Source organism: Capra hircus, unplaced genomic scaffold (assembly GCF_001704415.2).
Source record: "Capra hircus breed San Clemente unplaced genomic scaffold, ASM170441v1, whole genome shotgun sequence".
NCBI classification, from domain to species: domain Eukaryota; kingdom Metazoa; phylum Chordata; class Mammalia; order Artiodactyla; family Bovidae; genus Capra; species Capra hircus.
In genome coordinates this window covers 463,969-491,224 of record NW_017189962.1, presented here as the reverse complement: position 1 = coordinate 491,224, position 27,256 = coordinate 463,969, and the positions used below count along the sequence as shown (strand labels likewise).

Genomic DNA, 27,256 nt, shown 5'->3' with positions numbered 1-27,256 from the left:
GTCCCTCCCCGGACCCCGCCTGCCGACAGCCGTGCACCTGGGCAGGGCCCCCGCCGCCACCCGGGCCCCGCCAGGCCTCGGTGCGCCTGCGTGTGCCCTTGTGGGCTGACGCGAGCGCGCGTGGCCCCTCTGGGGCTCTCAGCCACGCTGTCAGAACCACAGCTGCTCTCCTGGAGCCGGCAGCGATGCCTCGCTTTCATCTCTGGTTCTAGTAACGTGTGTCCTCTTTCTCCTTTTTAGCATGGTTAGAAGTTTACCAATTTCACTGTTGTTTTTAAAATAGCTTGGGTTTATGTATTTTCTCTATTGATTTCCTGTTTTTGGTTTCATTGATTTCTGCTTTGACTCAAGTTATTTGTTTTCTTCTGGCACTTTAGACTTAATTTCTCTTTTGCTAGTTTCCTAAGGTGGAAGCTTAGATTACTGATTTTTAGACCTTCCATCTTTTCCAATATCTGGGTTCACTGCTTTGAATTTCCCTCTAAATGTTGCTTTGGCTGCATCTCATAAATCTTGATGCTTAATTTCATGTCAACTTAGGAAAAGAAACAAATTCAAAGTTTTTATCCCTGAAACTTCTGCCTTGGCCCCCTTGTTATTTGCGAATGTTATTTGGGAATGTTATTTGGGAAAATCTCCGTGTATTCTGTTATTTTTAGCTTTCTGCCTGTCACTGAGCTCTAGTTCAGTTTCCAGCGTGGTCTGAGAGTGGCCGCGATGCTTTCTAGACCTGCTGACGTGTGTTTGAAGCCAGGCTGGTCTGTCCCAGTGGATGTTCCGTGTGACCGGGTCTGTGATGCTCTTCAGTCATTGTCCCCCTTAAATGAGACGGGAAGCCTATGAAGTCAGCATTTTCAGCGCTCTGCCCCAGTCTCTCTTCTCTCAGACCAGCGTGATGCAAGAGTGAGGCCTCGGCAGTCTCACTACATCCTGCCTGGGCTCACAGCTAATGAGCAAGGTTCAGCTGCCCCTCCTGTGGGAAGGGGACCACCCCAGCCCTCAGCCTGGCAGGGGTTCTGGAGCCACCTCCCTGGAGAGGTCAGGGCATGGCTCCCTTTGGGGTCAGAGCAAGCCCAGGGGACACTTACGTGTGCAGCCAAGCAGCCAATGGCCTTTGTGTCCGTGGGAGGTTTCGGAAAGAAACTTGGAGACAGTGACCCAGTGCCGCTCCGTTCTGAGGAAAGTCAGTCCAGTTTAACGTCACACTCACTCACAGAAGCGCCCGCACCGTGCTCCTCCTGTTGCACTTTTGGGGGCTGGTCTTCCCCACTCTGTTTGCAGCCCTGATAACGCCCTGGCTGTGTCCACCTGTCCGTCCTGCCCACTTGCTGTCCTCAGCCAGGGGCCCTTTGCACACACAGCCCCAGTCCAGCTGTGTTCCTCCAGCCCTGCCCCCTTCTCCCAGAGCATCCATGAGCACTGACTTCCTTCCTGAAGAGCAGGGCTGAGGCTCCTGCCCTCCTACCAGCCTCATGGCGGACACAGAGACACCAAGTGTGCCCGAGGCCCCCAGCGTGCAGTGAGCTTAGCCCAAGCAGCAGCCGGACGTGCTGCAGACACTGCCCTCAGGGCCTTTTCCTTTTCTTTCTTCTGACGCAGCACTTGCGTTAACATCCTGCCCAACGTGAAGCAGGAGGGCTGAAGACATAAACCCTGGGATCTGAGCTGGGCAGGGAGACGGGCCGTGGGTGCCACGCAGGGTCAGGTGTCACCAGTCCTTGATGGGAGCCCGTGAGCCCCCGCTGCTCATGGCCCCCATGACCCCTTGTCCTTGTGCCTTCCAGGGCAAGGTCCACCTGGAGCTGAGGCTGAGTGAGGTCATCACCGATTCAGGCGCCATCTGCCACAAAGTGGCCACGCGGTAAGACCCGGGACGGCCCCACCGCCGGTCTGCTTGGCCCTGAACCTGACCCCAGGCAGTGGGCAGGTCATGATTTATAAACAGATGAGTCAGGATTCCCAGAAGCGGGGCTTCCCCAGAGATGGTCTGAACATCCTCGTGAGGCACACGCTCACCCTGGAGGTGGCATGTTTGGTTTTTGCAAGTAACCAGTCACTCAGGGTGACGGTTACCAGAGGTTGGGGTCACGCCCCTGACTTTATGCTCAAGGAAATGGTGAGTTGGGGTTTGACCTCTGACCTCAACCCCCAAATCTCAGCTGCTTCTACCCATAATGCTTGGTGAGTGTGCATGTGTGCATCACTGTGTGCAGGTATGTAAGAATGCGTGTGCACACCTGTGTGACGGTGTGCATGCAAGTGTGGAGTGAGTGTGCACTAGTCAGTGTGTGCTTGCAGGTGTGTGTATACAAGTGTGAAGGAGTGTGCCCCTGTGGGTCTGTGCCTGCATGTCTGTAGGGGTCAGTGTGCATGTGTGTGTACAAGTGTGCAGGAATGAGTGTGCCCCTGTGGGTGTCTACCTGCAGGTGTGCAGGGGTGAGTGTGCTCCTGTGTGAGTGTGGCTGCAGGTGTGCAGGGGTGAGTGTGCGCCTGTGTGAGTGTGGCTGCAGGTGTGCAGGGGTGAGTGTGCGCCTGTGTGAGTGTGGCTGCAGGTGTGCAGGGGTGAGTGTGCTCCTGTGTGAGTGTGGCTGCAGGTGTGCAGGGGTGAGTGTGCGCCTGTGTGAGTGAATCTGCAGGTCTGCAGGGGTGAGTGTACACCTGTGTGAGTGTGGCTGCAGCTGTACAGAGGTGAGTGTGCACCTGTGTGAGTGAATCTGCAGGTGTGCAGGGGTGAGTGTGCACCTGTGTGAGTGTGGCTGCAGGTGTGCAGGGGTGAGTGTGCACCTGTGTGAGTGTGGCTGCAGGTGTGCAGGGGTGAGTGTGCACCTGTGTGAGTGAATCTGCAGGTCTGCAGGGGTGAGTGTGCACCTGTGTGAGTGTGGCTGCAGGTGTGCAGGGGTGAGTGTGCACCTGTGTGAGTGAATCTGCAGGTCTGCAGGGGTGAGTGTGCACCTGTGTGAGTGTGGCTGCAGGTGTGCAGGGGTGAGTGTGCACCTGTGTGAGTGTGGCTGCAGGTGTGCAGGGGTGAGTGTGCACCTGTGTGAGTGAATCTGCAGGTCTGCAGGGGTGAGTGTGCACCTGTGTGAGTGTGGCTGCAGGTGTGCAGGGGTGAGTGTGCACCTGTGTGAGTGTGGCTGCAGGTGTGCAGGGGTGAGTGTGCACCTGTGTGTGTATCTGCAGGTGTTCAGGGGTGAGTGTGCACCTGTGTGAGTGAATCTTCAGGTCTGCAGGGGTGAGTGTACACCTGTGTGAGTGTGGCTGCAGCTGTACAGAGGTGAGTGTGCACCTGTGTGAGTGTGGCTGCAGGTGTGCAGGGGTGAGTGTGCACCTGTGTGAGTGTGGCTGCAGCTGTACAGAGGTGAGTGTGCACCTGTGTGAGTGAATCTGCAGGTGTTCAGGGGTGAGTGTGCACCTGTGTGAGTGTGGCTGCAGGTGTGCAGGGGTGAGTGTGCGCCTGTGTGAGTGTATCTGCGGGTCTGCAAGGGTGAGTTTACACACGTGTGAGTGTGCCTGCAGGTCTGCAGGAGTGAGTGTGCACTGTTTCTGTGAGTTCAGCTTGGGTTGTGCCTTTCCCACTGAGACGGGCTCTGGGCAGACGGCTCTGAACAGGCTCGAGCGCCAGGTTGTGCAGCTGGTGCAGCGATGTCCCCGGGAGGAGGCTGATGAGCCCAGAATGGGTCTCCCGTGTGCAACCTGGGAGGCAGCATGTCGGGTTTCCTTTTCTCTGAGATGTTTGGGTGGCTGCAGTCATGCTGTCTGCTCGGAGCCTTCCGAGTGCTGGTCGGTGAGGAGGGGGGGTGCCAGCCGGCAGGTGGCTGTCTGGCAGGCGGCTGGCCCCACGTCCAGGCATGCCTCTGAGACGCCAGGTGCGTGAGGAGCTGCTCTCCGACTAAGCTGCTGCCAGGACACCGTTGTCCCTGAGGCTCCAGAGTGAGCCCACCCTCCTGCCTTCTTCCTGATTCACAACTGGATGTGATCAGAATCCTTTAGCCTTGAACTTGGGCCTTTGGCACAGTGTGGGGCAAGTGAGTCCCTCCTCCTGCTTCTAGCCCCAGGGCCGCAGCTTCCTGCCCCCCGACTGAGGACCTCCTCCCACCCGGCGGGTCACCCTGTATGTTCCTCCCAGGGAGATCCACCCACTGTCTCACTGTGGCTGCTGGGCTACCAAGCCCCTGGGCCTCTCAGGGTGTCACCTTCACACAAACCCCTCTCCAGGCCTCTCGGGGTGTCAGCCCCTCACACAAGCCCCCTCCTTGGGTCCCTCGGGGTGTCTGCCCCTCCCTGGGCCCCTCACAGGAGCCCTTGGCTAGCTCACGGCTTCATGCCCATCCCTGGAAATGTGCCCAAGATTCTTGTTTAGTGAGAAGTTAGTTCACAGAGGGAGGAGCATGACCCCAGACCAGATCTGTAGTAGGGAGAGAAGGCCGACATTCCAGAAAGAAGGGTGGAAGGGAAAGACATTCGCTGACGTTACTAAAGCCCACCCCGTCCAGTGGGCACAGAAACGGAGAGAGGGTCGCCCACTCGCTGAGCGGGAGCAACGGAGCTCTGCCTGGAGAGAGGAGGTCCCGTGAAGGGCCAGGACCGCCAGGCCCCTCGAGGGGCAGAAGCCAACCAGGTGCCCGTCTGCAGGCGTGAACGGGACCTCGGTCTCCCCAAAGCAGGAAGGCGGGACACTCAGACCCTCGGCGTCTGAGTGAGGTTAGGGCTCTGCTTCCAGCCAGGATGGGACAGTGGGACACGTGCCCTCCCTCACCTCAAAGACCCAAGAAGAGCTGACGCCGTCTGCAGCAGCCATGCGGACAGGGTTGGCCCCCACGGGAGGAAGCAGACGACGTCACCGCAGGCCCGCTTTTGTCCTGGACGTGCGTTGGTGACAGCCAGCGAGCTCCCCCAGCGGAGCCCAGGGCGAGTGAGGAGAGACACGGACCTGGGCATCCTCTGCGGGCGGCACACTCGGCGGCACTCCCTGCACCTGCACGAATGGGCAGGGTGGAGCCCCGCAGGGCCGGGTGAGCAAGAGGGCTGAGGGCAAAGGGGCCGCAGAGCTGGGGGCCATTCGAGTCTCCCCCAGCCCAGCAGAGAGCACGCGCTCACTCGGACACCCAGCAGACCACACTGTCCCCACACGAGGCCGCCAGCACCTCCCGGACAGAGCTGCGGAGCAGTCTCTTCAGACAAGAGACCACAGCCTCTGACGGCACAGAGGGGCCCAGAACCCGGGCACTGACAATGTGAGGCTCACAGCACCCAGCTGTGAGTTCAAGCAGGAGCAAGGCCTGTCCAGCAACAGACCAGGGCGCCAGGTGATGGACAAGGGCAGTCCAAGAGCTGGTGGACCACGATCCAGACCCAAAGGGAGCCAGGAGCCAGGGCCGTTGATGGAGCAAAGCCTGAGATGGGGTTTCCCTGCCTGAGGCGCACGTTGGAAGCAGCACATAGGCCAGGGCTGGAAGCCCCTGCAGTGCTGGGCCCTCAGGCCCCCGAGAGCACAGACCGAGTCCTGCCTCCTGCCTGACCGGGCTGCGTAGACCTCCCTCGAGCTCCTGGGGTCGGAAGGCAGGGGCTTCGCTCTGGAATCTCTGCACTGCCGACAGAGGACGTCACCTGCCGTGTCATAAACAGAGGGTGTTGCGCCTCCAAGCCAGCAGCCAGTGCAGCCGCCCCCAGCAGCGCCTTCCTCCAACGGTCTCAGGGTGGACAGCCCAGGACTCTGGCCTCAAAGAGCGGAGATGCCCATCAGAGGAATGATCTCAGTGAGCCCAGACTCCTGCCCGTATCTTCCCATGTGTGGAAAAGCACTAGACTCCTCAACCCAAGGTGCCTAGGTCTGATCAACCAACCCGAGGTGCCTGGGTCTGATCAACCAACCCGAGGTGCCTGGGTCTAATTAATCAACCTGAGGTGCCTGGGTCTGATCAACCAACCCGAGGTGCCTGGGTCTAATTAACAGCGACCTTTTGATGTTCCGACCACCTGGTCTTTGTCACAGGCGCTCCTTGTACCCTGGCGCTCTCACCTGTTCAGGGCCGTCTGAGAGACTGCCTCCTGGGCTAGGTCCTCAGAAAGTCCACCACGTAGACACGACCCTCAGCTCCTGTGCTTTGGTTTCAGCCAACACTGGAAACGTGTCTGTCCTTCCCGTGGGCGCATACAGGTGCTTGCTGCCCGCTGACCAGAGTGTCCATCTCTGTTTACTAGATGGGAGCCTGGGAGGTGCTTTGCAGGGACTTGTGGCTCTTGGCCTGAGCTGTTGAGACATCTGCCCTCCCAGACTTCAGGGTGGCTGTGAGAGACGGCCCCTGGGCCTCAGATGCCCTCCTGACCTCCACTTCTCTCCTCAGCATCCTCGAGTGCCAAGGCCTCCCCATCGTGAACGGGCAGTGTGACCCCTACGCCACCGTGACCCTGGCAGGGCCGTGCAGGCAAGTACAGCCTCAGCTGCAGCGTGGGCGAGGTCGCTAAGGTGGGGCTTCCCTCCTGAAAGCAGGTGGGCCAGGCAGGCTGTGTAGGTCTCACTTCCTTCTGTTTCCTTCATGGCCTAAAGTTTGTAAGAAGAAAGCCTTCCTGTTCTTCACGTGGGTGTTTCTGGCTCAGTAAAGGGTCCTGATTTGCATACCATCTGGTGCTGGAGACACAACCGCTGGTGGTTGAGGCCGGGTGGTCCGTGCCCTGGAGGGCCGGCCGGGTGGTCTGTGCCCTGGAGGGCCGGCCGGGTGGTCTGTGCCCTGGGGGGCCGGGTGGTCTGTGCCCTGGAGGGCCGGCCGGGTGGTCTGTGCCCTGGAGGGCCGGGTGGCCTGTGCCCTGGAGGGCCAGGTGGCCTGTGCCCTGGAGGGCCGGGTGGCCTGTGCCCTGGAGGGCCGGGTGGTCTGTGCCCTGGAGGGCCGGCCGGGTGGTCTGTGCCCTGGAGGGCCGGCCGGGTGGTCTGTGCCCTGGAGGGCCGGGTGGCCTGTGCCCTGGAGGGCCGGGTGGCCTGGTGGCCCTGGAGGGCCGGGGTGGCCTGGGGGGCGGGGGCTGTGCCCTGGAGGGCCGGGGTGGTCTGTGCCCTGGAGGGCCGGCCGGGTGGTCTGTGCCCTGGAGGGCCGGCCGGGTGGTCCGTGCCCTGGAGGGCCGGGTGGTCCGTGCCCTGGAGGGCCGGGTGGTCTGTGCCCTGGAGGGCCGGCCGGGTGGTCTGTGCCCTGGAGGGCCGGGTGGCCCGTGCCCTGGAGGGCCGGCTGGTCCGTGCCCTGGAGGGCCGGGTGGTCTGTGCCCTGGAGGGCCGGCCGGGTGGTCTGTGCCCTGGAGGGCCGGGTGGCCTGTGCCCTGGAGGGCCGGCTGGTCCGTGCCCTGGAGGGCCGGGTGGTCCGTGCCCTGGAGGGCCGGGTGGTCTGTGCCCTGGAGGGCCGGCCGGGTGGTCTGTGCCCTGGAGGGCCGGGTGGCCCGTGCCCTGGAGGGCCGGCTGGTCCGTGCCCTGGAGGGCCGGGTGGTCCGTGCCCTGGAGGGCCGGGTGGTCTGTGCCCTGGAGGGCCGGCCGGGTGGTCTGTGCCCTGGAGGGCCGGCCGGGTGGTCTGTGCCCTGGAGGGCCGGGTGGCCTGTGCCCTGGAGGGCCGGGTGGCCTGTGCCCTGGAGGGCCGGGTGGCCTGTGCCCTGGAGGGCCGGGTGGTCTGTGCCCTGGAGGGCCGGCCGGGTGGTCTGTGCCCTGGAGGGCCGACCGGGTGGTCTGTGCCCTGGAGGGCCGGGTGGCCTGTGCCTGGAGGGGGGGTGGCGTGGGGGGGGGGCTGTGTGGAGGGCGGGTGGCGTGGGGGGGGGGGGTGGTCTGTGCCCTGGAGGGCGGCCGGGTGGTCTGTGCCCTGGAGGGCCGGGTGGCCTGTGCCCTGGAGGGCCGGGTGGCCTGTGCCCTGGAGGGCCGGCTGGGTGGTCCGTGCCCTGGAGGGCCGGGTGGCCCAGCCTCGGTGGAACCAAGTGTCTCCGTCCGCCCCTCCCCCTCGAATGCAGGTCAGAAGCGAAGAAGACGAAGGTGAAGAAGAAGACCAACAACCCCCAGTTTGACGAAGTGTTTTATTTCGAGGTCGGTGTCTCAGTGGCACAAACACAATCGACACCCACACCCCAGGGTCCTTGGCAAAAGGGCCCTTGGCCACTGCTGCGGAGAGTTCTGGGGTGCTGTCCCACACCTGGAGTCCCTCCCACCCGGCAGCGTGAACCCCCAGGAGCGCCCTCCTTCCCTGGGCAGAAAGGCTGCTTGCTGCTTCCAGCTGGACCCGGGCTTGTGTTGGATGCTGCCAGATCAGCGCTTCCCGAACGACCAAGACTTTGGGCTTTGGCTGGCTGGGTTTGGGCTTTTTGCTCCACCCAGTCTCCCCTGAGCAGCAGAGGGAGGCTTGTTTCACCACAAATAGTGAGGGTTTCGGGGGTGGAAGTGGTGCATTCAAACGAGAGCCCCCGACTGCCCCTTAGAACCAGAACCACCAGTTGGCTGGTGGGGGTAGGCCAGGCTGGCATAGAACTGCCAACCACTGCTCAGAGGTGCCAGCCCCTGTAACGCTCGAGAGGCCACTGTCCCCCCACAAAGGCCACCACAGGTGAGCGTGAGGGTCTCCCTCCCATCTCCATGGTTCACTGCCCAGCGCGGGGCGGGCGGAGCAGCCGTGCCCCTGTGTGGCGACCATGCCATCGGGGCTCCCAGAGCAGAGTAGGTGCGCCGCCCTCCAAGGGGCAGTGGGCGGGGCTTCTGGAGTGGGGCTGGAAGGCGTGTGCACGGAGTGCTGGAGCTGCAGGAAACGGAATGCCAGGGTGGAAAGCTGTCAGGGGACTTTGCAAACGAACTCGGAGGGATGGGTCAGGATGTGCGGGGGGGTCACTGGCCTCTTCCGCCTGGGCCCTCCAAAGGATGGGCAACGGTGGCCTCATCGGGCGGCTGTGGAGGCCTGGAGGCACAGCCTGAGAGCCTGGGTGAAGAACCTGTGCCGGCCTGGGATGTGCTCGTTGTAGCCAGGAGGAAAAGGTGGCCAGCCCTCCCTCACGGGGTGCACCTGCAAGGCTGTGCGGGAGTGAGCCAGCGGCCAGGGCCGGCAGAGGCGTGACGCTCGCTCTCCGTGCCCACAGGTGACCAGGCCCTGCAGCTACAGCCGCAAGTCCCACTTCGACTTCGAGGACGAGGGCGTGGACAAGCTGGAGATCCGGTGCGTGAGGGCGTCCGGGGTCAAGATCCCCAGGCAGTGCTGGACCCTTGTGCTGTGCTGGGAAACTGGGCGCCATCCGTGAAGCTTATGGTGAACAGTGTTGGAGCGCGACCTCCAAAGATTTAGCTTCAGGACCGGGGACCAGGCTTGACCACTCAGAGCTTTTGTCTGGCAGAAGTTTTATTACAGTGAAAAAGGAGAGAGAAGGCTTCTGACACAGACATCAGAAAGGGGGTGGGGAGTGCCCCCCTCGCGAGTCTGATCGAGGCTTTTAGCACTTTTGCCAGACCCCCTCGCACAGCATGCTCTTAAGAGCAAGGTCAGTCAGAAGGGTCCCGTTAAGAGGAAGAAACGTCCTTGAGCAAGATATTGTTTTCATATAATCATTAGTACAGAGCTTAGGAAAAACACACCTTTGAGCAAGATGAATTGTTCTGTATTGTTGTGTAAAAAGTTAGTCTTAAAGATTGTTGTCATAACAACTCAGAGTTTAAGAAAAAATGTTATGTGACTAAGACAAAGCAATGTAGAAAAACGTTTTTCCCTCTCTCCTCCTCGAGGCCCGTTCATCCCTTTCTCCTCCTCGAGGCCCGTTCATCCCTTTCTCCTCCTCGAGGCCCGTTTGTCTTTCTCTCCTCCTCGAGGCCCGTTCATCCCTTTCTCCTCCTCGAGGCCCGTTTGTCCCTTTCTCCTCCTCGAGGGCCCTGGAGTCCTTTCCAGCCTGCCTAAGATGTAACTGTCTCATCCACAGACAGGAGCCTCAGTTTTCTGGATCATTTTAGCACGAGGATGCTGGGAGGTGGCTAGAGGCCACTTTGCAGTGTCTTCCCGGGTGCAGTGCGAAAGTTCCAAACCCCTCTGTGTGTGAGGCCTGGCCCGGCACACAGCTCCACTGCTTCAGGGCCCCGCGGCGGTGCCTCTAGCAAGGCCAGGCATCCCTCTTGGCCTCGCCAGCCCTCTTGCCTCCCTGGCTGCAGCTCCGCCCCTGTGTCTGGGGACAGATTGTAAGCCTGAGTCTGGGGCAGCCACAGTGGGTCTGACCACCATGCTCGTGAGAACTGTAGGGCTTCTCCAGATTTGACACCATTTCAGTTTGCGTTCCTGTGGGTCAGGATTTCCCTTGAAGCCTGGGGTTCTGACACTCAGTTGGGGGCAGGCTGGGGTCTATCCTGCAAGCCCAGCCTCCGCGTAGCGACAGGCCGTGGGCTGGGGCTCTGGGTCAGCCACTCTCCCTCCAAGGGCCTGAGCGCTTGGACCTCAGGCTTCAGCTGTGCTCAGAGTAGCCTGCGGGCCTGTCCTGCCCCAGCTCTGGGCTTCGAGGTTCCCATTGCCTGGCTACCCGGTAAGAGGCCCCATGCCTTCTGCCTTCCAGGGTGGACCTGTGGAACGCCAGCAACCTGAAGTTTGGGGACGAGTTCCTGGGGGAGCTGAGGGTTCCACTGAAGGTGCTGCGGCAGTCCAGCCCCCACGAAGCCTGGTGAGGCCCCCACGGCCCGGCAGCCCCGATAGTGGCTTCACCACCCTGCCCCATCTCTGGGGTGGGGGCAGGTGCAGATCACTTGCCTCACGCCTCACCCCAGAGCCCACTCACTTGTGAACATGCGGGCAGACGGTGCTGTGCCCCAGGGAGCGTCCATCCCAGGAAACTGGAATCCCTGTTTCTGTTCCCAGGCGGCCCTGCTTGACCAACAGCCTGGCCTTGGGACGGGGCTGGACGGGAGGCCTGCAGGCGGCCAGTGCCTCAGCCGCTTCACACCTCAGGCTGCCTGGCAGGGGTGCTCAGGGCAGCTGGGTGCTGCAAGGCCGTGGGTGGGCCGGGAGGACGAGGGTGTCCATCATGAGCACCGCTGCGTGCCCCTGTGTCTGGGGCCACCCAGCCCGCAGTACGAGCCCTCCCTCCCCACTAATGTCCATTTCTGAGGGCCTTTCCACCCGGGGCTGCTCAGTCTCCAGGGAAAATGGTTTTACTGCAGTCTCCTACCCTGCTCACGGCCCTGCCCGTCCCTCCCACTCCCACACCCCCCTTCTGAGTCTGTGGCTCTGTGATCAGCCCAGAGAGAGCGACCATGGGGGCTGCCCCCCTGCAAGCTCCGTGGGGGGCCAGGTGGGGGACCCTCCCGGGGCAGGGACTCTGTGGGCGGGGGCGGGGGGCGGCCACTGAAGGGTGGGGATGCGCAGGGGGTGTCCCGCAGAGTGTCCCCGAGTCCCCTCGCCTCAGACACTGACCAGCCCGTGTCAGGAGGGCCACTGCAGCAGGGTCCCTGGGGAGCGGCGGCCTCATGCTGCCTGTCCGTGGGTCCTGCCCCAGGTACTTCCTCCAGCCTCGGGACAATGGCAGCAAGAACTTGAAGCCAGGGGATCTGGGCTCCCTGCGCTTGAACGTGGTCTACACGGAGGACCATGTGTTCTCCTCCGACTACTACAGCCCCCTGCGGGACCTGCTGCTGAGGTCGGCGGACGTGGAGGTGCCTGCACGCCCCCCAGGGCCCTGCCCCCTCCACCCGGCACCTGGCAGCCTCCCCCCACCCCCGCCCCTCAGCCTGGACCTCCCAGCCTGCCTAGTGCTTGGGGCGATCTGTGTCTCTCTTTACTGGGGGTGGGGACCCCACAGCCCACAGGAGAGCCACGGGAACCCCACACCCCCACACAAGAGCCACAGAAACCCCACACCCCCACACGGGAGCCACAGACCCCATACCCCACACAGGAACCACACACCCCCACACGGGAGCCGCGGGAACCCCACCCTCCACACCAGAGCCACGGGAACCCAGTAGGCCCGGGACTTGAGGTTTCTCTGACTGCGACCCCAGGGTCGGGGGCGGGCCCTCTGCACAGCGGCTTGTGCTGCCTGTGAGTGGTGGGCGTGGCTCCTGGAGCAGCCGGCGGGCAGGGGCTCACTTCCCGCACCCTGCCCCAGCCTGTCTCCGCATCGGCGGCCCACATCCTGGGCGAGGTCTGCAGGGAGAAGCAGGAGGCGGCCATCCCGCTGGTGCGGCTCTTCCTGCATTACGGCCGGGTGGTGCCCTTCATCAGTGCCATTGCCAGCGCCGAGGTCCGCAGGACCCAGTGAGTGCCGGCTGGGCCTGAGACCCTCTGGGGTCCTGGCCTGCTGAGGGGCTGGGCGGGGGCCCAGGCAGTTGGAGGCAGCCACACAGACTTCACCAACACGCTGGCTCTTTCACTACTGTGCCTCTCCTCCTGGAAACAAGGTGGGCGGCGGGCGAGCAGGGAGCTGGGTGCCCGGGGGCAGCTAGGTTCCGAGGTCGAGGCTCTGGGGTCAGCAAGAAACTGGCATCAGGGGCCGGGTCCCTGCTCCTCAGGGCCTGCCACTGTTCTGGGAGGTGGGCTTTGCTGGGACCAACAGCTCAGAAAGATCCATACGAGTCTGTGCAGATGTGGCGAGGCCACCCTTTGCCCCGGGGCTGTCCTGAGACCCTGAAGACCAGATGCGGCTCTTGAAGCGCAGGGCCCTGGGGGCCCCGCGGTGGCCGTAGTGGTGGGGGGTTGGTCATGCAGCAGGCAGGCCTGGACCCCTGGCTGCTGCAAGACGTCCTTTGGCCAGGGCTGCCCCCCACTCCCTGGACGCCTCCCTACCCACGCTGCTCCCTAGGGACCCCAACACGATCTTCCGAGGGAACTCGCTGACATCCAAGTGCATTGATGAGACGATGAAGCTGGCAGGCATGCAGTATCTGCACGTCACCCTGAAGCCCGCCATAGAGGAGGTGAGGGCCCGCGGGGGGGCCGGGCGCCCCGGGGCCCGGAGCCGCCGCCACCGCCACCCAGCCTCCCGAGTGGCCTCCGAGCGCCCCAAGTCTCCCTCCCTTTCAAGTTAGAGAACTGCTTCAGAAAGCCTGCTGCTCCGCTCAGACAGGAGGACCCAGGGAGGACGCCCCCCCCTCCCCCCGGGTCCTGGAGGCCGTGCCTCCGGGTCCCCTTCCTGGGAGGGGCGTTTCCGCAGAACATTTCACAGGGAGCGGGTCCTCTGCAGTTGGGAGGGCTGAGGCTAGATCCCGATTTGCTCTGTGAACTGAGCCCTGAGATGTTCCGTGAGTGACCCCGTGGAAGCTCACAGGGCCTCCGCCCACCGGGGCCCCAGCTCAGCTCACGTGTGGCTTGTCCCCAACGCTCTCTGTAGATTTGCCAGAGTCATAAGCCCTGTGAGATCGACCCCGTGAGGCTGAAGGACGGCGAGAGCCTGGAGAGCAACATGGTGAGACCCACGCGCCTCACCGCGCGCTCGGGACGGGCAGGGCTATGGGACCCCGGGCACCTGAACTGCAGCGCTGTGGGGGTCACCGGGCACCAGCCACGACACTCGGCTCAGGCGGATCACACTGTCTGTGCCTCTAAAGAGCCCAGAGGGGTCCTGGCCTTCCGAGGTCACATCCCGTGGTGCCATCTATGGGCCTTTGGTTGGCAGGGGCAGGGCCACAAAGTGCCCCTACGCCCTCCCTGGTTGGATGTGGGGTCTGGACTCCACAGCACGCTGGTCCTGACCTGGGGTGGGAAGTCTCGCCCAAGGGCCCTGGGTGAGCGACCGGCTCTGCAGCCCCGGGACAGCTGGGTTCAGCCGGCACTGCCCTCCGCCTTTGCAGGAGAACCTGCGGCAGTTTGTGGACCGCGTGTTCAGCGTCATCACCAAGTCGGGAGTGAGCTGCCCCACCGTCATGTGTGACATCTTCTTCTCCCTGCGGGAGGCGGCCGCCAAGCGCTTCCAGGGTGAGTGCCCGTGGGCGCCTTGTGGAGAGGCCTCCAGGCTGCAGGGGACTCGCAGCTCCCATCAGGGTCAGGGCTCCAGCTGTTGCTGCTGGGAGGGGTCAGCCACCAGTGTGGAGGGCTCCCTGTCTGCCCCTCCCCTGTCTACACTCCACTGTCTACCCCCGCCCCTGGGGGAGCCAGGCCCTGCCTGGGGAATCGCAGCTCGCAGCCGAGCTTTGTCCCAGTGGCTCCAGTTTTCTTCCCGGGCTCGGTTTCTCCCTGTGGCTCAGGAAGCCAGACGGAGTCTGTCTGTCTGTCTGCACCACAGATGACCTGGACGTGCGGTACACAGCTGTGAGCAGCTTCATTTTCCTGCGGTTCTTCGCTCCAGCCATCCTGTCCCCCAACCTCTTCCAGCTCACACCCCACCACACGGTGAGTGAACCTCAAACACAGCTCAGGAGAACTAGTCAGCCAGACCCGGCCAGCCCTCCTGCCCAGTCCTCCCTCCTCCGGCCCCGCCCAGCACTCCGGCCCCGCCCAGCGCTCCGGCCCCGCCCAGCCCCTCCTGACCCTTCCGGCCCCGCGGACCAGCGGAGGTTAGGGAAGGTGCTGCTAGCCGAGTAGGGCAAGGTGCAGACAGCTCCATGTGATGACTGGGTTATGGATGAGCCACGGGCCCTCAAGTCCTTATCTCGGGGAGGCGCTGAGACATTCTGATCTAAGTCACGTCATTAAAACCGTCGGATGGTGTGACCAGGGCTTCAGCTGAGGGCTGATGCCACTCTGCCCCCCCAGGGGAAGACAGAGTGTCCCTGACCTTGGGTGGTCAGCATGGACTTCTGAACTCCCTCCATGACCGTGAGCGAGGCCCACGCCCTCATGGACAAAGTGCCAGGCGGCCCCCATGCTTGGTGGAAAGCCCAGGGTGATGGCCCGTTCCTGGGTTTGAGTCCAGCCTGTGAGCGGTGTCCGGGGCGAGGGGCCCCTGGGCAGGGTCCTGGGAGACGTGGCCAGAGATCCCCTTGGTTGGTAGCACTGGGTGTGGGTGGCCCGAGGGCTCGCCTCTTCAGCAGTTCCCAGACCGGACAGGCAGAGGGTCCACAGGGACCTGAGAACCCAGCGCTTCTGGGTTTAGCTGCTCCCCACAGATGACACTCGCGACGGGACAGCTTTTAGGGGTGCCCTTCCTTTTGTTGGTGGCAGTTCTGGGCTCAGTCACAGCTCGTCTGAGAGAATGTCACCTTCCCGTCTCTGGCAGGACCCACAGACATCGAGGACGCTGACCCTTGTTTCGAAGACCATTCAGACTCTAGGCAGTCTGTCCAAGTCCAAGTCTGTGAGTCACTGATTTAATTCTCTTTTCAGCACGAGGGAGGGCATGAAGTAATAGGATGAGGAGAGTCGCAGTCTGGCCTCCCCGTATAAGGCTGTAAGAGCGCCCTTGGGAGGAACAGGGTAATAGCAGGTGGCAGTGGCATCCCCTGAAGGTGTGACGTCCCTGTGGGCAGTGAAGTCACGTCACCTATACACAGTGACCATCCCGTTGGGCAGTGAGTTCACCTGTGCGTGGTGACTGTCCTGCAGGTGGTGACGTCCCCATGGGTGGTGACATCACCTGTGTGTGGTGACTGTCCTGCAGGTGGTGACATCCCCGTGGGTAGTGACATCACCTGTGCGTGTTGACTGTCCTGCAGGTGGTGACGTCCCCATGGGTGGTGACATCACCTGTGCATGGTGACTGTCCTGCAGATGGTGACATCCCCATGGGTGGTGACATCCCCGTGAGTGGTGACATCACCTGCCCGTAGCTACTGTCCTGCAGGTGGTGACGTCCCTGTGGGCTGTGATGTCACCTGTGCGTGGTGACTGTCCCTGCCGGTGGGACGTCTCCCATGGGTGGTGACATCACCTGTGCGTGATGACTGTCCTGCAGGTGGTGACGTCCCCGTGGGTGGTGACATCACCTGTGCATGGTGACTGTCCTGCAGGTGGTGACGTCCCCCATGGGTGGTGATGTCACCTGTACGGGGTGACTGTCCTGCCGGTGGTGACGTCCCCGTGGGTGGTGACATCACTTGTGTGTAGCAACTCTCCTGCAGGTGGTGACGTCCTCCATGGGCTGTGATGTCACCTGTGTGTAGCGACTGTCCTGCAGGTGGTGACGTCCCTGTGGGCTGTGATGTCACCTGTGCGTGGTGACTGTCCCTACCGGTGGGACGTCTCCCATGGGTGGTGACATCACCTGTGCGTGATGACTGTCCTGCAGGTGGTGACGTCCCCCGTGCGTGGTGACATCACCTGTGTGTAGCGACTGTCCTGCAGGTGGTGACGTCCTCCATGGGCTGTGACGTCACCTGTGCATGGTGACTGTCCCTGCCGGTGGGACGTCTCCCGTGGGTGGTGACATCACCTGTGCGTAGTGACTGTCCTGCAGGGGGTGATGTCCCCGTGGGCTGTGATGTCACCTGTGCGTGGTGACTGTCCTGCAGGTGGTGACGTCACCCTTGGGTGGTGACATCACCTGTGCGTGATGACTGTCCTGCAGGTGGTGATGTCCCCCGTGCGTGGTGACATCACCTATGTGTAGCGACTATCCTGCAGGTGGTGACGTCCTCCGTGGGCTGTGACGTCACCTGTGCGTGGTGACTGTCCTGCAGGTGGTGACGTCCCCCGTGGGCTGTGACGTCACCTGTGTGTGGTGACTGTCCTGCAGGTAGTGACTGTCCTGCAGGTGGTGACTGTCCTGTAGGTGGTGACGTCCCCTGTGGGCTGTGACATCACCTGTGCATGGTGACGTCCCCTGTAAGTGGCTGGCACTCCCATTGCTATGTGGATCCACAGATGTATGCCCTTAGCGCAGACACTGCCCAGCCGCACTGCACAGCTGGGCGTTCTCAGCCTGAGCGTTTTAAGGAAGTTGGGGTGCCGCCCAGTGACCAAAGCCTTGTTCACGCACAGCTAGAGGCAGCCGCTCTTTCCCCAGGCCCAAGCTCACCTGTCTCCCTTTCACAGGGCTCCTTTGAGACTGGAATGTGGGGCCGGGAAATCTGTACGTGAGGGCAGCAGTGTAGGGGCTGGTGGCATGGCCGCCCTTCAGAGGCGGGTCCGTTGGGCTCTGCTGGGAAAGGGTTGAGCTGTGACTCACAGGGCCCCTGCCCCTGCCCTTCTACTGAGTTCACGGCCCTGCGTGCCCCCGGCCCTGCAGACGGCAGCCCTGCCCTTCTCCTGAGTTCATAGTCCCACGTGCCCCCAGCCTCTGGCCCTGCAGACAGCAGCCCTGCCCTTCTCCTGTGTCCGCAGCCCCACGTACCCCACCCCCACCCCAGGCCCTGCAGACAGCAGCCCCTGCCGTTCTCCTGAGTTCACGGTCCCGCGTGCCCCCAGCCTCTGGCCCTGCAGACAGCAGCCCTGCCCTTCTCCTGAGTTCATAGTCCCGTGTGCCCCCAGCCTCTGGCCCTGCAGACAGCAGCCCTGCCCTTCTCCTGAGTTCATAGTCCCACGTGCCCCCAGCCTCTGGCCCTGCAGACAGTAGCCCCTGCCGTTCTCCTGAGTTCACGGTCCCGCGTGCCCCCACCCTCTGGTCCTGCAGACAGCAGCCCTGCCCTTCTCCTGAGTTCATAGTCCCTCGTGCCCCCAGCCTCTGGCCCTGCAGACAGCAGCCCTGCCCTTCTCCTGAGTTCATAGTCCCGCGTGTCCCCAGCCTCTGGCCCTGCAGACAGCAGCCCTGCCCTTCTCCTGAGTTCATAGTCCCGCGTGCCCCCAGCCTCTAGCCCTGCAGACAGCAGCTCTGCCCTTCTCCTGTGTCCACAGCCCCACGTACCCTACCCCCACCCCAGGCCCTGCAGACAGCAGCCCTGCCCTTCTCCTGAGTTCACGGTCCTGCGTGCCCCCAGCCCCCAGCCCCCAGCCCTGCAGACAGCAGCCCCTGCAGGCCAGTCAGCTTTCTCGGAACCTAAGTGACACACGCAGAAGCAGACTGAAGCCCCACACTCCGTCCGTCTGTCAGCCCAGCATCTGTCAGCCGAAGCAGTGAGCGGGCCCCTGCCAGGTTGAGGCCCGCACAGACCCCCTTATAATAAAGTGACTCGTGTGGACAGAGGCCCCTAGGTTCCTCCTGCTGTTGACCTGACTCCTGAAACTGAGGACCTCCCCATCCCAGCAATGCATCTGGGAGCCACATGCCCGCGAAGGGTGTTGAGTCGTGCGTGACAGGTCTCACCCAGGACCAGGACCCCGCGTAGTTGGCATTTTAAGCACAGCTTGAGTGGAGCCCCTCCTGTGGTGTGCGGCAGGCCTCTGCGGCAGGGGGTGCCTGCGCTCCGCGCTGCTGGGGAGAGAGGCCGGCCTCTTGTGGCCCCGAGCTGAGCTTGTCGCGGCCAAGCTCCAGGTCTTTCAGGTTTGGGCCAAGCGACCTCAGGCTTCGTTTAAGTGACCTCTTCTTTCTTAGGCCAGTTTTAAGGAGTCCTACATGGCTGCGTTCTACGAACTCTTCAACGAGCAGAAGTACGCTGACGCGGTGAAAAACGTAAGTCGCAGCATCGGTTACCCAGACTGACAGAGGCTGAGGTGGGTGACTCGTGGGAGGCTGAACTGAGCAGGGTGGGAGGGGGCCGGGGCGGCTCGAGCTCCGGGAGAGGTGGGGGGAACCTCCCCGAGTCGCCTGCGGCCTGGCGGCTCTCAGGAGCAGCAGCAGCTCTGGGTGCAGAGACCTTCCCGGGAGGGGCGGGCTCGGGGGTGGGGCGCGCTCGGGGGGGGGCTGGCGTCCGTGGCTCCCTGAGGGGCCCTGCCTGTACCCGCGCCCAAACCCGCCTTTCTCTGGCTGCAGGAGGAGACGCAGGGCGCCTGGGCAGTTCTCACAGCCTCCCCTTAACTGTCTGCTTTCTGTCCCACCTCAGTTCCTGGACTTGATCTCATCCTCCGGGAGGAGAGACCCCAAGAGCGTGCAGCAGCCCATCCTGCTTAAGGAAGGGTGAGGTGGCGGGAGAGAGGCTCGGGGCCAGGGGGCCTGCCCACGGGGCCAGGGGGCCTGCCCACGGGGCCAGGGGCGTGCAGAGCTGCCTGGGGCCTCGCGCTGTGGCTCTGAGACGCCTCAGGGCTGCTCCCCTGTGCTCGTTCTCTGCTGAGGCTGCGAGGCAGGGAATGCCTGTCTGCAGGCGGGGGCGGGGGGAGACTGAACGGCCCCCGAGTAGTCAGAGGCTTCTGCCCGGTGGCTCCCTCACCAGAGTCTGAGGGCCCGGCCTTCCATCAGCCCCCAGGCAGAAGCGTCCTCCGCCGGGGCTCAGAGCACAGGCTGCAGCCCGCAGCAGCTCGCTTTCTGCTGTCTTTGCCTCCAGAGCACGCTTGCGGGGCCGGGACCTACTGCCGCACCGGCTCTGGGAGCACCTTCAGTCCCCGGTTCAGGGCGGGAGGTGGGGGCTCCTTGGTGGAGCTCTGGCAGGCCAGGGCTGTCAGCAGCCCACAACCTGAGGCTGGCAGTTGGCCCCAGCACAGGGGCTAAACTTTGCAAAAGGAGAGGCCTTCATTTTTGATTCTTCAGTCCTGTCCCTTGGAAATAAGATACTGAAACCCTGTAGTCTGCGTCAAATGGCACAGGAGTGGAAGTGGTGAGCTGTTCTGATTTGTGACTTTGGCCTGCAGGGGCGAGCAGGCAGGTGCCCTGGCCCCAGCCCTCGGCCGCTTACCCACCAGACTGTCCTGTTCACGACAGGTTCATGATCAAGAGGGCGCAAGGGAGAAAGCGATTTGGGATGAAGAACTTTAAGAAAAGGTGGTTCCGCCTGACAAACCATGAATTCACCTACCAGAAAAGCAAAGGTACGGAGGCAAGGGGCCAGAGCCTCGTCTTGGGCCCCGTGGGGTCCAGGCTGCTTTTGGGGTGAGCACTCCCTTACACGGGAGGCAGGGGCTCCAAGAGGGCGGCCGGGGTGGCGTGCGGAGTGGTTGGCCCTCGTGGCTGAGTGTGGGGGTCAGGGTCTCGGGGCAGACGCTCTTGTCCCGTGTGGGTGGCCTGGTCTGGATGGTGGGCGTCCCCAGGGTCCTCGAGGCCTGTGGGAGCCTGCGGGGAAACCTGCAGGGAGGCCGTCCCCTCCTGGCGCTCACGGCGTGCTCTGCCGCAGGGACCCGCCTCTCTGCAGCATCCCCATCGAGAACATCCTGGCCGTGGAGCCGCTGGAGGAGGAGTCCTTCAAGATGAAGAACGTGAGTCCCAGCCCCTACCCACCCCCCGACCCCCTGCCCCGGGTCCTGGTCTGCTCCTGGACCTGTGAAGCAGAGAGCCCACCCTGCCTGTCAGGTCGGCCAGGACCCAAGGGGTTTCCCTCAAAGTCAGCTTCGGGTGGAAGCTGTAGGGCCCCCCATCCTGATGGGCCTCCCAGAGGTCCGCCTCTGCTGACCATCCGGACGCTGGCAAACAGCTGGGGACCCCTGCTTTGCCTCTGCTCCCCCGACGCCGTGGGGACCATGGGGGTGGGGGATAGTGCCCGAGTTCTGCTTGGTGAGCCCCTCCACACGCTGGGGAGGAGGAAACACGCGCCCACCCCGGCCACATGGTCACCGCGTCCCTCCTGTGCCCCTGCGAGGCGCCGAGGGGGGCACAGGGTCCACACTGGGTGCCAGGATGGCCCACTCTCCAAGAGGTCCCTGCAGCCTCATGCGGGCACTGTGGGGTCCTGGCCCTGAGTCCCACCTCCCTCAGCTGTCTTCCCAGAGCCTGACCCAAGGGCTCTCCTGGGCTGTGTTTTCCTCGGAAGACCTGCGCGCTCAGGCCCTGTCTGTCCTGCCTGCTCCCATCTCTCTTCTCTAATTCTGCTCCTAATTTTTAAAATACTTTTTCTATTTTTTCAGTTCCATTAGATGCATCTTGTGTAAGTCATGTGCAGTCTGTTTGAAGGCAGATGGGGTATAAATACTAACAGATAAAACTTGAAATCCTACACACGATTCGCTGATCTTCCTAAGACCCTGACTGCGACTGGGAGGATGGCGGACAGCGTGGGCCCCGCCATACAGCCGTCAGTGGGCAAAGCCCCCTCGAGAGTGTAGGCATCTGCTCGGCAGCCCCAGCCTGAGCCTCTCTTTTCTGAGGCTTGTCTCTGTGTCCCAAGGGCTGGGTCAATGGAGAGACGGCCCCACTGGGGTCTCCCTGAGGAAGGTGGTGGCCAGGACGCCCGTTCATCGGGTGGATGGAGCGGGCAGGGACCACCTGGCCGGGCGGTCAGCACCTGCGCCCTCCTCTGCAGACGATGGTCATCCTCAGGATGGTCACAGGCCAAGCAAACAGCAAGCGGAGCTCAGCAAGGGGCTCCGCGTAGTCAGTTCCCCTTATTTGTTGAGTTGTCGTGGTTTGTGGTTCGAGGGACAGTCTGGTTGAGCAGGACCCTGGGAATCCTGACCGAGGAGGGTCATCTGGAGCCCTTTGCACAAAGGACACTCCCGTGAGGAGGGGTTTCGTTTCAGCGTTCAGACACGTTGCCTCCCGTGCCCTTCGGGGCACTGCTGGGGCCTCGGTGGGCTCAGTGGGGCGCCCTCTAGGCTCTAGGCGTCTGCGTCCTCCGAGGTCACTGAGCACCCTGGTGTCTCGAGACCATTCCCCCATGACCATCCCAAGGAAGAGGGCCTGGATCTGGCCAGGAGCTCACCCCCTCCCATGGGGGTGGCGCCGGCCTGGGCCGCCTGTGGGGCCCCAGACCCGCCTCCGCATCTTCACGCCACTGCCCCGAGCCACTGCCATAAGCCCCTCCAGGCCGAGTGCCCAGTGTCCCCCAGCCCCTCTCCCGGCTCGCAGACCCCAGCCAAGCCTGGTCCGCCCACCCCACACCTTTCTGTCCCCCACGCTGGCCCCTGCAGGAGGTCTGGCTTGCACAGCTGCATCCAGCCGCACAGGGTGGGTCCGCCTGGCCTCTGTCTGGTCTGAGGCTGACCCCTCGGCCGCAGAGGCTCCGTTGCTGGCTAGACGGATGGTCAGAGGCAGGTGCCCTCGTCCTGTGCTGGCTCCTCACCTTGGCTTCCTGCCCTGCCCCCAGGGCGATCTGAGGCGATTTCTTGGGCAGGGAGGCGGCCTTGTGGCAGGTGCGAGGGTGTCTGTGGGCCTGAGGGAGGTCAGCACCCTGGTCCTGCCCTGTGGGTCTGCACGGCATCGCAGCCCCTCCCAGGCCAGTGGCAGGTCCCCCCAGGATGGGGCTGGGGACAGCCTGCTCCCAGCATCCAGGGAGGGGCGAAGCGTGGAGCCGCGCCCTGGGGCAGCCAGAGCTGCTCATTCCATCAGGGTTAGAGCGGTTCCTTAGTGGTGATGACTACAAGGGCTGTCAGGAGAAGCGCTAGAGGAAGTCCCTAACTTCAGCGTCCTTTTCCCCTGCTGCCTCCTCAGAGCTGGTTCCCATGGGCCAACTGTAGGCCAACATCCTCCTCCATTTGAGAGACGTTTTCACAGGCTTGTGGTGTGCAGGCCCTATCGGAGGGTCCAGCCCATGAGGATGCTCGGAACAGAGTGCCTTCCTCCAGGGTGCTGCCTCTGTCGGGGATGGAGCTGTGAACAGATTGTGCAGTCTGTGGCCTGTGCGGCGGTGCTTGTGTGGGTAGGGCCGGCCAGAGGAGCCTTGGCTCTTCACTCAGGAACCTGAACTCCAGCTCCTCTGGGAATTGTTCAAATCCTGTTCTGTCTTTCCTCACTGGGCACACCTCCCCGACTTGCAAAGGCCACCTTGGACTTTGATATTCTAACTCTTGGCCCCCTGTGCCCTCTGACAAGTCCAGCCTGACAGCCCTCCTGGGGTCAAGCCTGCCGACCTCCCTGCCCTTCTGTGGGCAGCATGGCTGTGTCTGCTGGGAGGTCCCAGCCCTTGCTGCCCCAGGGGCCTTTGTCCCTGCCGCTCACCGGCCCCACTCAGCTCAGCTAACTCCAGGCGGCCCGTCCGACCGCAGCTGGAGGGCCATTTACCCAGAGGGTCTCTCCTGACTCTCGCTAGGCCTCCTCCTCCATGCAGCCCAGGTGCTCTGAGTTCACTCTCGTCTTTCTGGCTGGCTAGACGCTCACAAGAGCAGAAACTCTGGGCCGCTGAGTCCCCAGAACTTTGGACAATGCCTTGGGCTTAGGATTGTTTGTTGAGTGAATAATAAACAGCAAAGGCAGCGGAAGCTCTGAGAAGCCTCAGGAGGTACATAACATCTGCCTGGAGGGCGGGGAGGGGCCCCTAGAGTGGCAGGCTGGGAGGGGCACCTCTCAGATGGACAACAGCATGTGCACCGGTCCCGAAGCCGGTCTGGGGACGCAGATGGGAGGATGGACAGGTCTGCTGGGGCGTGTCTTGCACAAAGCCCGTCTCACTCAAGGAAGGAGGAGGCCCAGGGAAGCTGGCACTCTTGTGTAACGGCCACATCCACTTCAGCCATCCCGGGGGCAGGCCGGCAGTGCACCTGGGCCCCAGGAAAGGCAGCGCCTGGCCCAGCTGAGCAGGGCTGAGCCAGCCAAGCCTCGCTGCCTCACCTTGCTCCCACGCGACCTGGGCAGGTTGGCCCGGCCGGCCGCGGCCCTCGCGGTCCAGGCGGGGGCTCTGCCGTCCACTCCCCTGAGCCCTCCTTGCTCTCAGATGTTCCAGGTCGTCCAGCCCGAGCGGGCGCTGTACATCCAGGCCAACAACTGCGTGGAGGCCAAGGCCTGGATCGACATCCTCACCAAGGTGAGCCAGTGCAACCAGAAGCGCCTGGCCGTCTACCACCCGTCTGCCTACCTGAACGGCCACTGGCTGTGCTGCAGGGCCTCCTCAGACACGGCCGCTGGCTGCTCCCCCTGCACCGGGTAGGTCGTGGCCGGCTGGTGCGCCAGCCCCGGCAGGGACCAGTGAGGGGCCGGGCCCTCCATCTTTAGGGGCCGCTAAATGACCAACATCACAGCTGACCCTCCTCCTCTCCACTGGCTCTCGGCAGTGGCCTCCCAGCAAACATCCAGCTGGACATCGACGGGGACCGAGAGACCGAGCGCATCTACTCTCTCTTCAGCTCATACATGAGCAAACTCGAGAAGATGCAAGGTGAGGCAGGGCTGGGGGGAGCCGGCGTCACAACGCTGGAGTGGAAGAGGCTTCTGCAAGCTGGGTGGTGTTCTGGGGGAGTTACTTTAGTAACAGTTTCTGCCTGCGGCCTCTGAACTGCCAAATTCTTGAGAAGAGCCTGTCTTAGTAACTCCCACAACCCCAGAGGGCTTCATTCCTCTGTGTTTTCCAGGGAGCCGTGAGCATGTGTGTGGACCCGTGTGAGTGTGTGTGCATGAGTGTGGACCTGTGTGAGTGTATACGTGCATGAGTGTGGACCTGTGTGTGAGCGTGTATACATGTTTGTGGACCCTTGTGTGTGTGCGTGAGTGTGGACCCATGTGTGAGCTTGTGTGTACAAGTGTGTACCTGTATATATGTGTGTGCATGAATGTGGACCTGTGTGTGTGTGTGTGTGCATGAGTGTGGACCTGCGTGTGTGTGTACATGAGTGTGGACCCGTGTGTGTGCATGAGTGTGGACCTGCGTGTGAGTGTGTGTGCATGAGTGTGGACCCGTGTGAGTGTGTGTGCATAAGTGTGGGCCTGTGTGAGTGTGTGTATCTGAGTGTGGATCTGCGTGTGAGTGTGTGTGCATGAGTGTGGACCTGTGTGAGTGTGTGTACATAAGTGTGGGCCTGTATGAGTGTGTGTGCATGAGTGTGGACCCATGTGAGTGTGTGTGCATAAGTGTGGGCCTGTGTGAGTGTGTGTACATGAGTGTGGACCTGAGTGTGAGTGTGTGTACATAAGTGTGGGCCTGTATGAGTGTGTGTGCGTGAGTGTGGACCCGTGTGAGTGTGTGTGCATGAGTGTGGACCCGTGTGAGTGTGTGTGCATGAGTGTGGACCTTGTATGTTGTGTACATGAGTGTGGCCCCGTGTGAGTGTGTGTGCATGAGTGTGGACCCATGTGTGAGCGTGTGTGCCTGCCCAGCAGCTCCAGGCGTGTCGACGCAGCTTCGTCTCTCTGGGTGCTCACTGCTCTTCTTGCCTACTGAACTAAGCAGTAGGAGGGACAAGTCAGGAGGCCTGGGGGCTTGGTTGGGCTGCATCACGAGAGGCAGACGCAGGACGGATCCCCCAGCCGTGCCCTGGGGCCGGCGCTCTCAGAGCTGGGGTCAGACAGTCTGCAGTAGGCCCTGAGGCCCCGGAAGGAGCCTGGAAACAAGGCTGTCAGACTCTTCCTTCTCATCCCCTGGTCCAGCCTGGAAGTGTCCGTGTGGCCCGAGGCCTGGAGGGGGCCTTACCCTGCTTTGACAGGCACGCAGCTGCCTGTCCTTGAGCTCCGCCCACTGTTCTCAGGCCCGCCTCCCTCTGTGCCCAGCACCACGCTGCAGACCCCTGCGCCCTTACCTCTGACTGCGTCTAACGCCCCCATGGCCTGTGGGCTCCCCTCCCCCCGACAGCCTGTGCTCGTCTGTCCCTTCGATGAGCATCGTCTCAGAGCGCTTCACCTGTGATGCACGTGGGCCTTGAGGAGAGAGGCTGGTGTGCCTCATCCCTGTGCCCGGCACACAGGAGGCGCTCGGTACCTGCTTGCTGGACGGATGGATGGATGGACGGTCAGATGGCAAGGGGTCTTAAGCACCCCGCCTCCCTCCTGGGCAGCACTGATCTTGACAAGCAGGGTTCACAGGATGTCAGTAGAATCAGGGACCCTGCCCCCCACTTCACGAAGGCACCGAGGCACTGAGTCACTTTCTGCGGTCTTCAGGCCTCTGCCTGGAACCTCGGTGCCTTCTTGAGGCCGATAGTCTGCCTTCAGAGGCTCTCATCCCTTTGGGACCTTGTCTGTGTTCACCAGACTGCCCTGAGCGCTCAGCCTGTGGGCTCGTGGCATTCCAAGGCCGCTGCCCTGGAGAAGCAGCCTCTCGGGGCTTGGAGGTGGCTGCGTCACTGTCACCCGTCCCCCTCACAGCACGGACCCCGGGCGGTGCTCCCCTGGAGCTCGGTGATGGTGCAGCCGGTGCCTTGGGCAGGCAGGCCCAGCGCAGAGCTGGCAGGATCCCTGCAGAGGGGCTGGCGCAGGGCCCAGGCTGCTGGTCAGAGCCGTGCAGCTGGGGTCCTGGTGATGGTGATGGAGACCTGCCTCCCCTGCTGTGCCCCAGGCACAGACCCAGTCATCGGGGCCTGGGGAGGGCTCGGGGTGACTCCAGACACAACGCAGCGCTGCCCACAGGCCCAGGGCCGCTGTCTGCCCAGAGACCAGGGCGGGCCTGACCTTCCGTCTCGGGGTGCAGACACTGCCCCGTGGCCGGGCCTGTGGGTCTTGGTGTCCTGCGCCACCTGGCCGTTGGGTGTCCTCCCGACTTTGAGTCTCTGACCCCCGTTGTCACCTGGCAGAGTCCGCCTCGCCGCCCTCTGGGCCTCAGGATGTGGCTGGCCCGTCGGCAGGTCTGCCTGTTGGCCTGTCCCGCGTCTGCCCTGTGCTTCTCCCCATTCCTGGAGCTGTTTCATGAAGCCATGCCCGCCACCGGCAGATCTCAGTGCATCCAGCGCTGCCAGGCTCGGTTTTGGGAGCCTGTTAAAGAGGAGCGGGTGAGCTGCCCGGCCTCCAGATGCTCGGGGTCTGTTTTCGGTCCAGTCACGAGTCTTGTGTCTGACTCTGGGCTCAGAATTAAGACCTGCTCCCCAGCCTAGTCTTGGGGCCTCCTTGCAGCCTCTCCCCGCGCCCTCCCATCACCCTGGCCGCCCCCCCATCACCCTGGCCATGCCCCCATCGCCCTGGCCGCGCCCTCCTGTCCCCCTGGCCGCGCCCCCGTCGCCCTGGGGCAGCACAGTGTTGCTGCTGCTCAGGCACTCAGTCAGGTACAACTCTGGGCAGCCCTATGGACGGCAGCCTGCCAGGACCCTCTGTCAGTGGGATTCTCTAGGCAAGAGTACTGGACTAGGCTGCCATGCCCTCCTCCAGGGAGTCCTCCTGACCCAGGGGTCGAACCTGGGTCTTCTGCATTGCAGGCAGGTTCTTTATCACTGAGCTGCCGGGGGAGCCCCGATGCACAGACTAATTCAGAGCCACGGGGGTGTCCCCTGTGAGACCAGCGGGCAAGTCACCCACCGTGCAGCGCCGACTTCCGCCTCCAGGAACCGACCCCACCGACTAGGCTGCTCCAAGGGCTGCATAAAGTCACCTTGTGGGGCGGTTCATGTAGCCCCCATCCTAAGGCGGCCTGGGCCTCCCTGCCTGTGTCCTGTGCCCGCCCCCGTCCATCTCCCCCGTGTGGCCCTTCCATGACTCCCATCCTGCTCTCAGCAGCCCCATCCCCCAGCAGGGCTCACTGAGGCTCGGCGCGTCAGTGACTCACTCAAGGCCGAGCAGCTGGCCCAGCAGGGCTTTGGGGAGGAGACGCAGGCCCAGCAGG

The 27,256-nt window shown here is 62.9% G+C and overlaps 1 protein-coding gene across 4 annotated transcripts in view; it reads left to right on the top strand.

The window, feature by feature from the left end:
* Positions 1-27,256, top strand: part of RASA3 (RAS p21 protein activator 3) — an 82,047-nt gene that overhangs the window by 51,226 nt on the left and 3,565 nt on the right. For all 4 annotated transcript variants that reach the window (XM_018044975.1, XM_018044976.1, XM_018044977.1 and 1 more), the window contains 18 exons: positions 1,785-1,861; positions 6,345-6,425; positions 7,975-8,047; positions 9,085-9,161; positions 10,534-10,638; positions 11,470-11,626; positions 12,082-12,230; positions 12,775-12,889; positions 13,303-13,377; positions 13,763-13,886; positions 14,194-14,300; positions 15,127-15,204; positions 18,316-18,393; positions 18,764-18,837; positions 19,576-19,682; positions 19,984-20,066; positions 23,453-23,661; positions 23,790-23,893. In XM_018044975.1, coding sequence (XP_017900464.1) covers positions 1,785-1,861; positions 6,345-6,425; positions 7,975-8,047; positions 9,085-9,161; positions 10,534-10,638; positions 11,470-11,626; positions 12,082-12,230; positions 12,775-12,889; positions 13,303-13,377; positions 13,763-13,886; positions 14,194-14,300; positions 15,127-15,204; positions 18,316-18,393; positions 18,764-18,837; positions 19,576-19,682; positions 19,984-20,066; positions 23,453-23,661; positions 23,790-23,893 — 1,873 coding nt within the window. The remainder of the gene's footprint in view (positions 1-1,784; positions 1,862-6,344; positions 6,426-7,974; positions 8,048-9,084; positions 9,162-10,533; positions 10,639-11,469; positions 11,627-12,081; positions 12,231-12,774; positions 12,890-13,302; positions 13,378-13,762; positions 13,887-14,193; positions 14,301-15,126; positions 15,205-18,315; positions 18,394-18,763; positions 18,838-19,575; positions 19,683-19,983; positions 20,067-23,452; positions 23,662-23,789; positions 23,894-27,256) is intronic.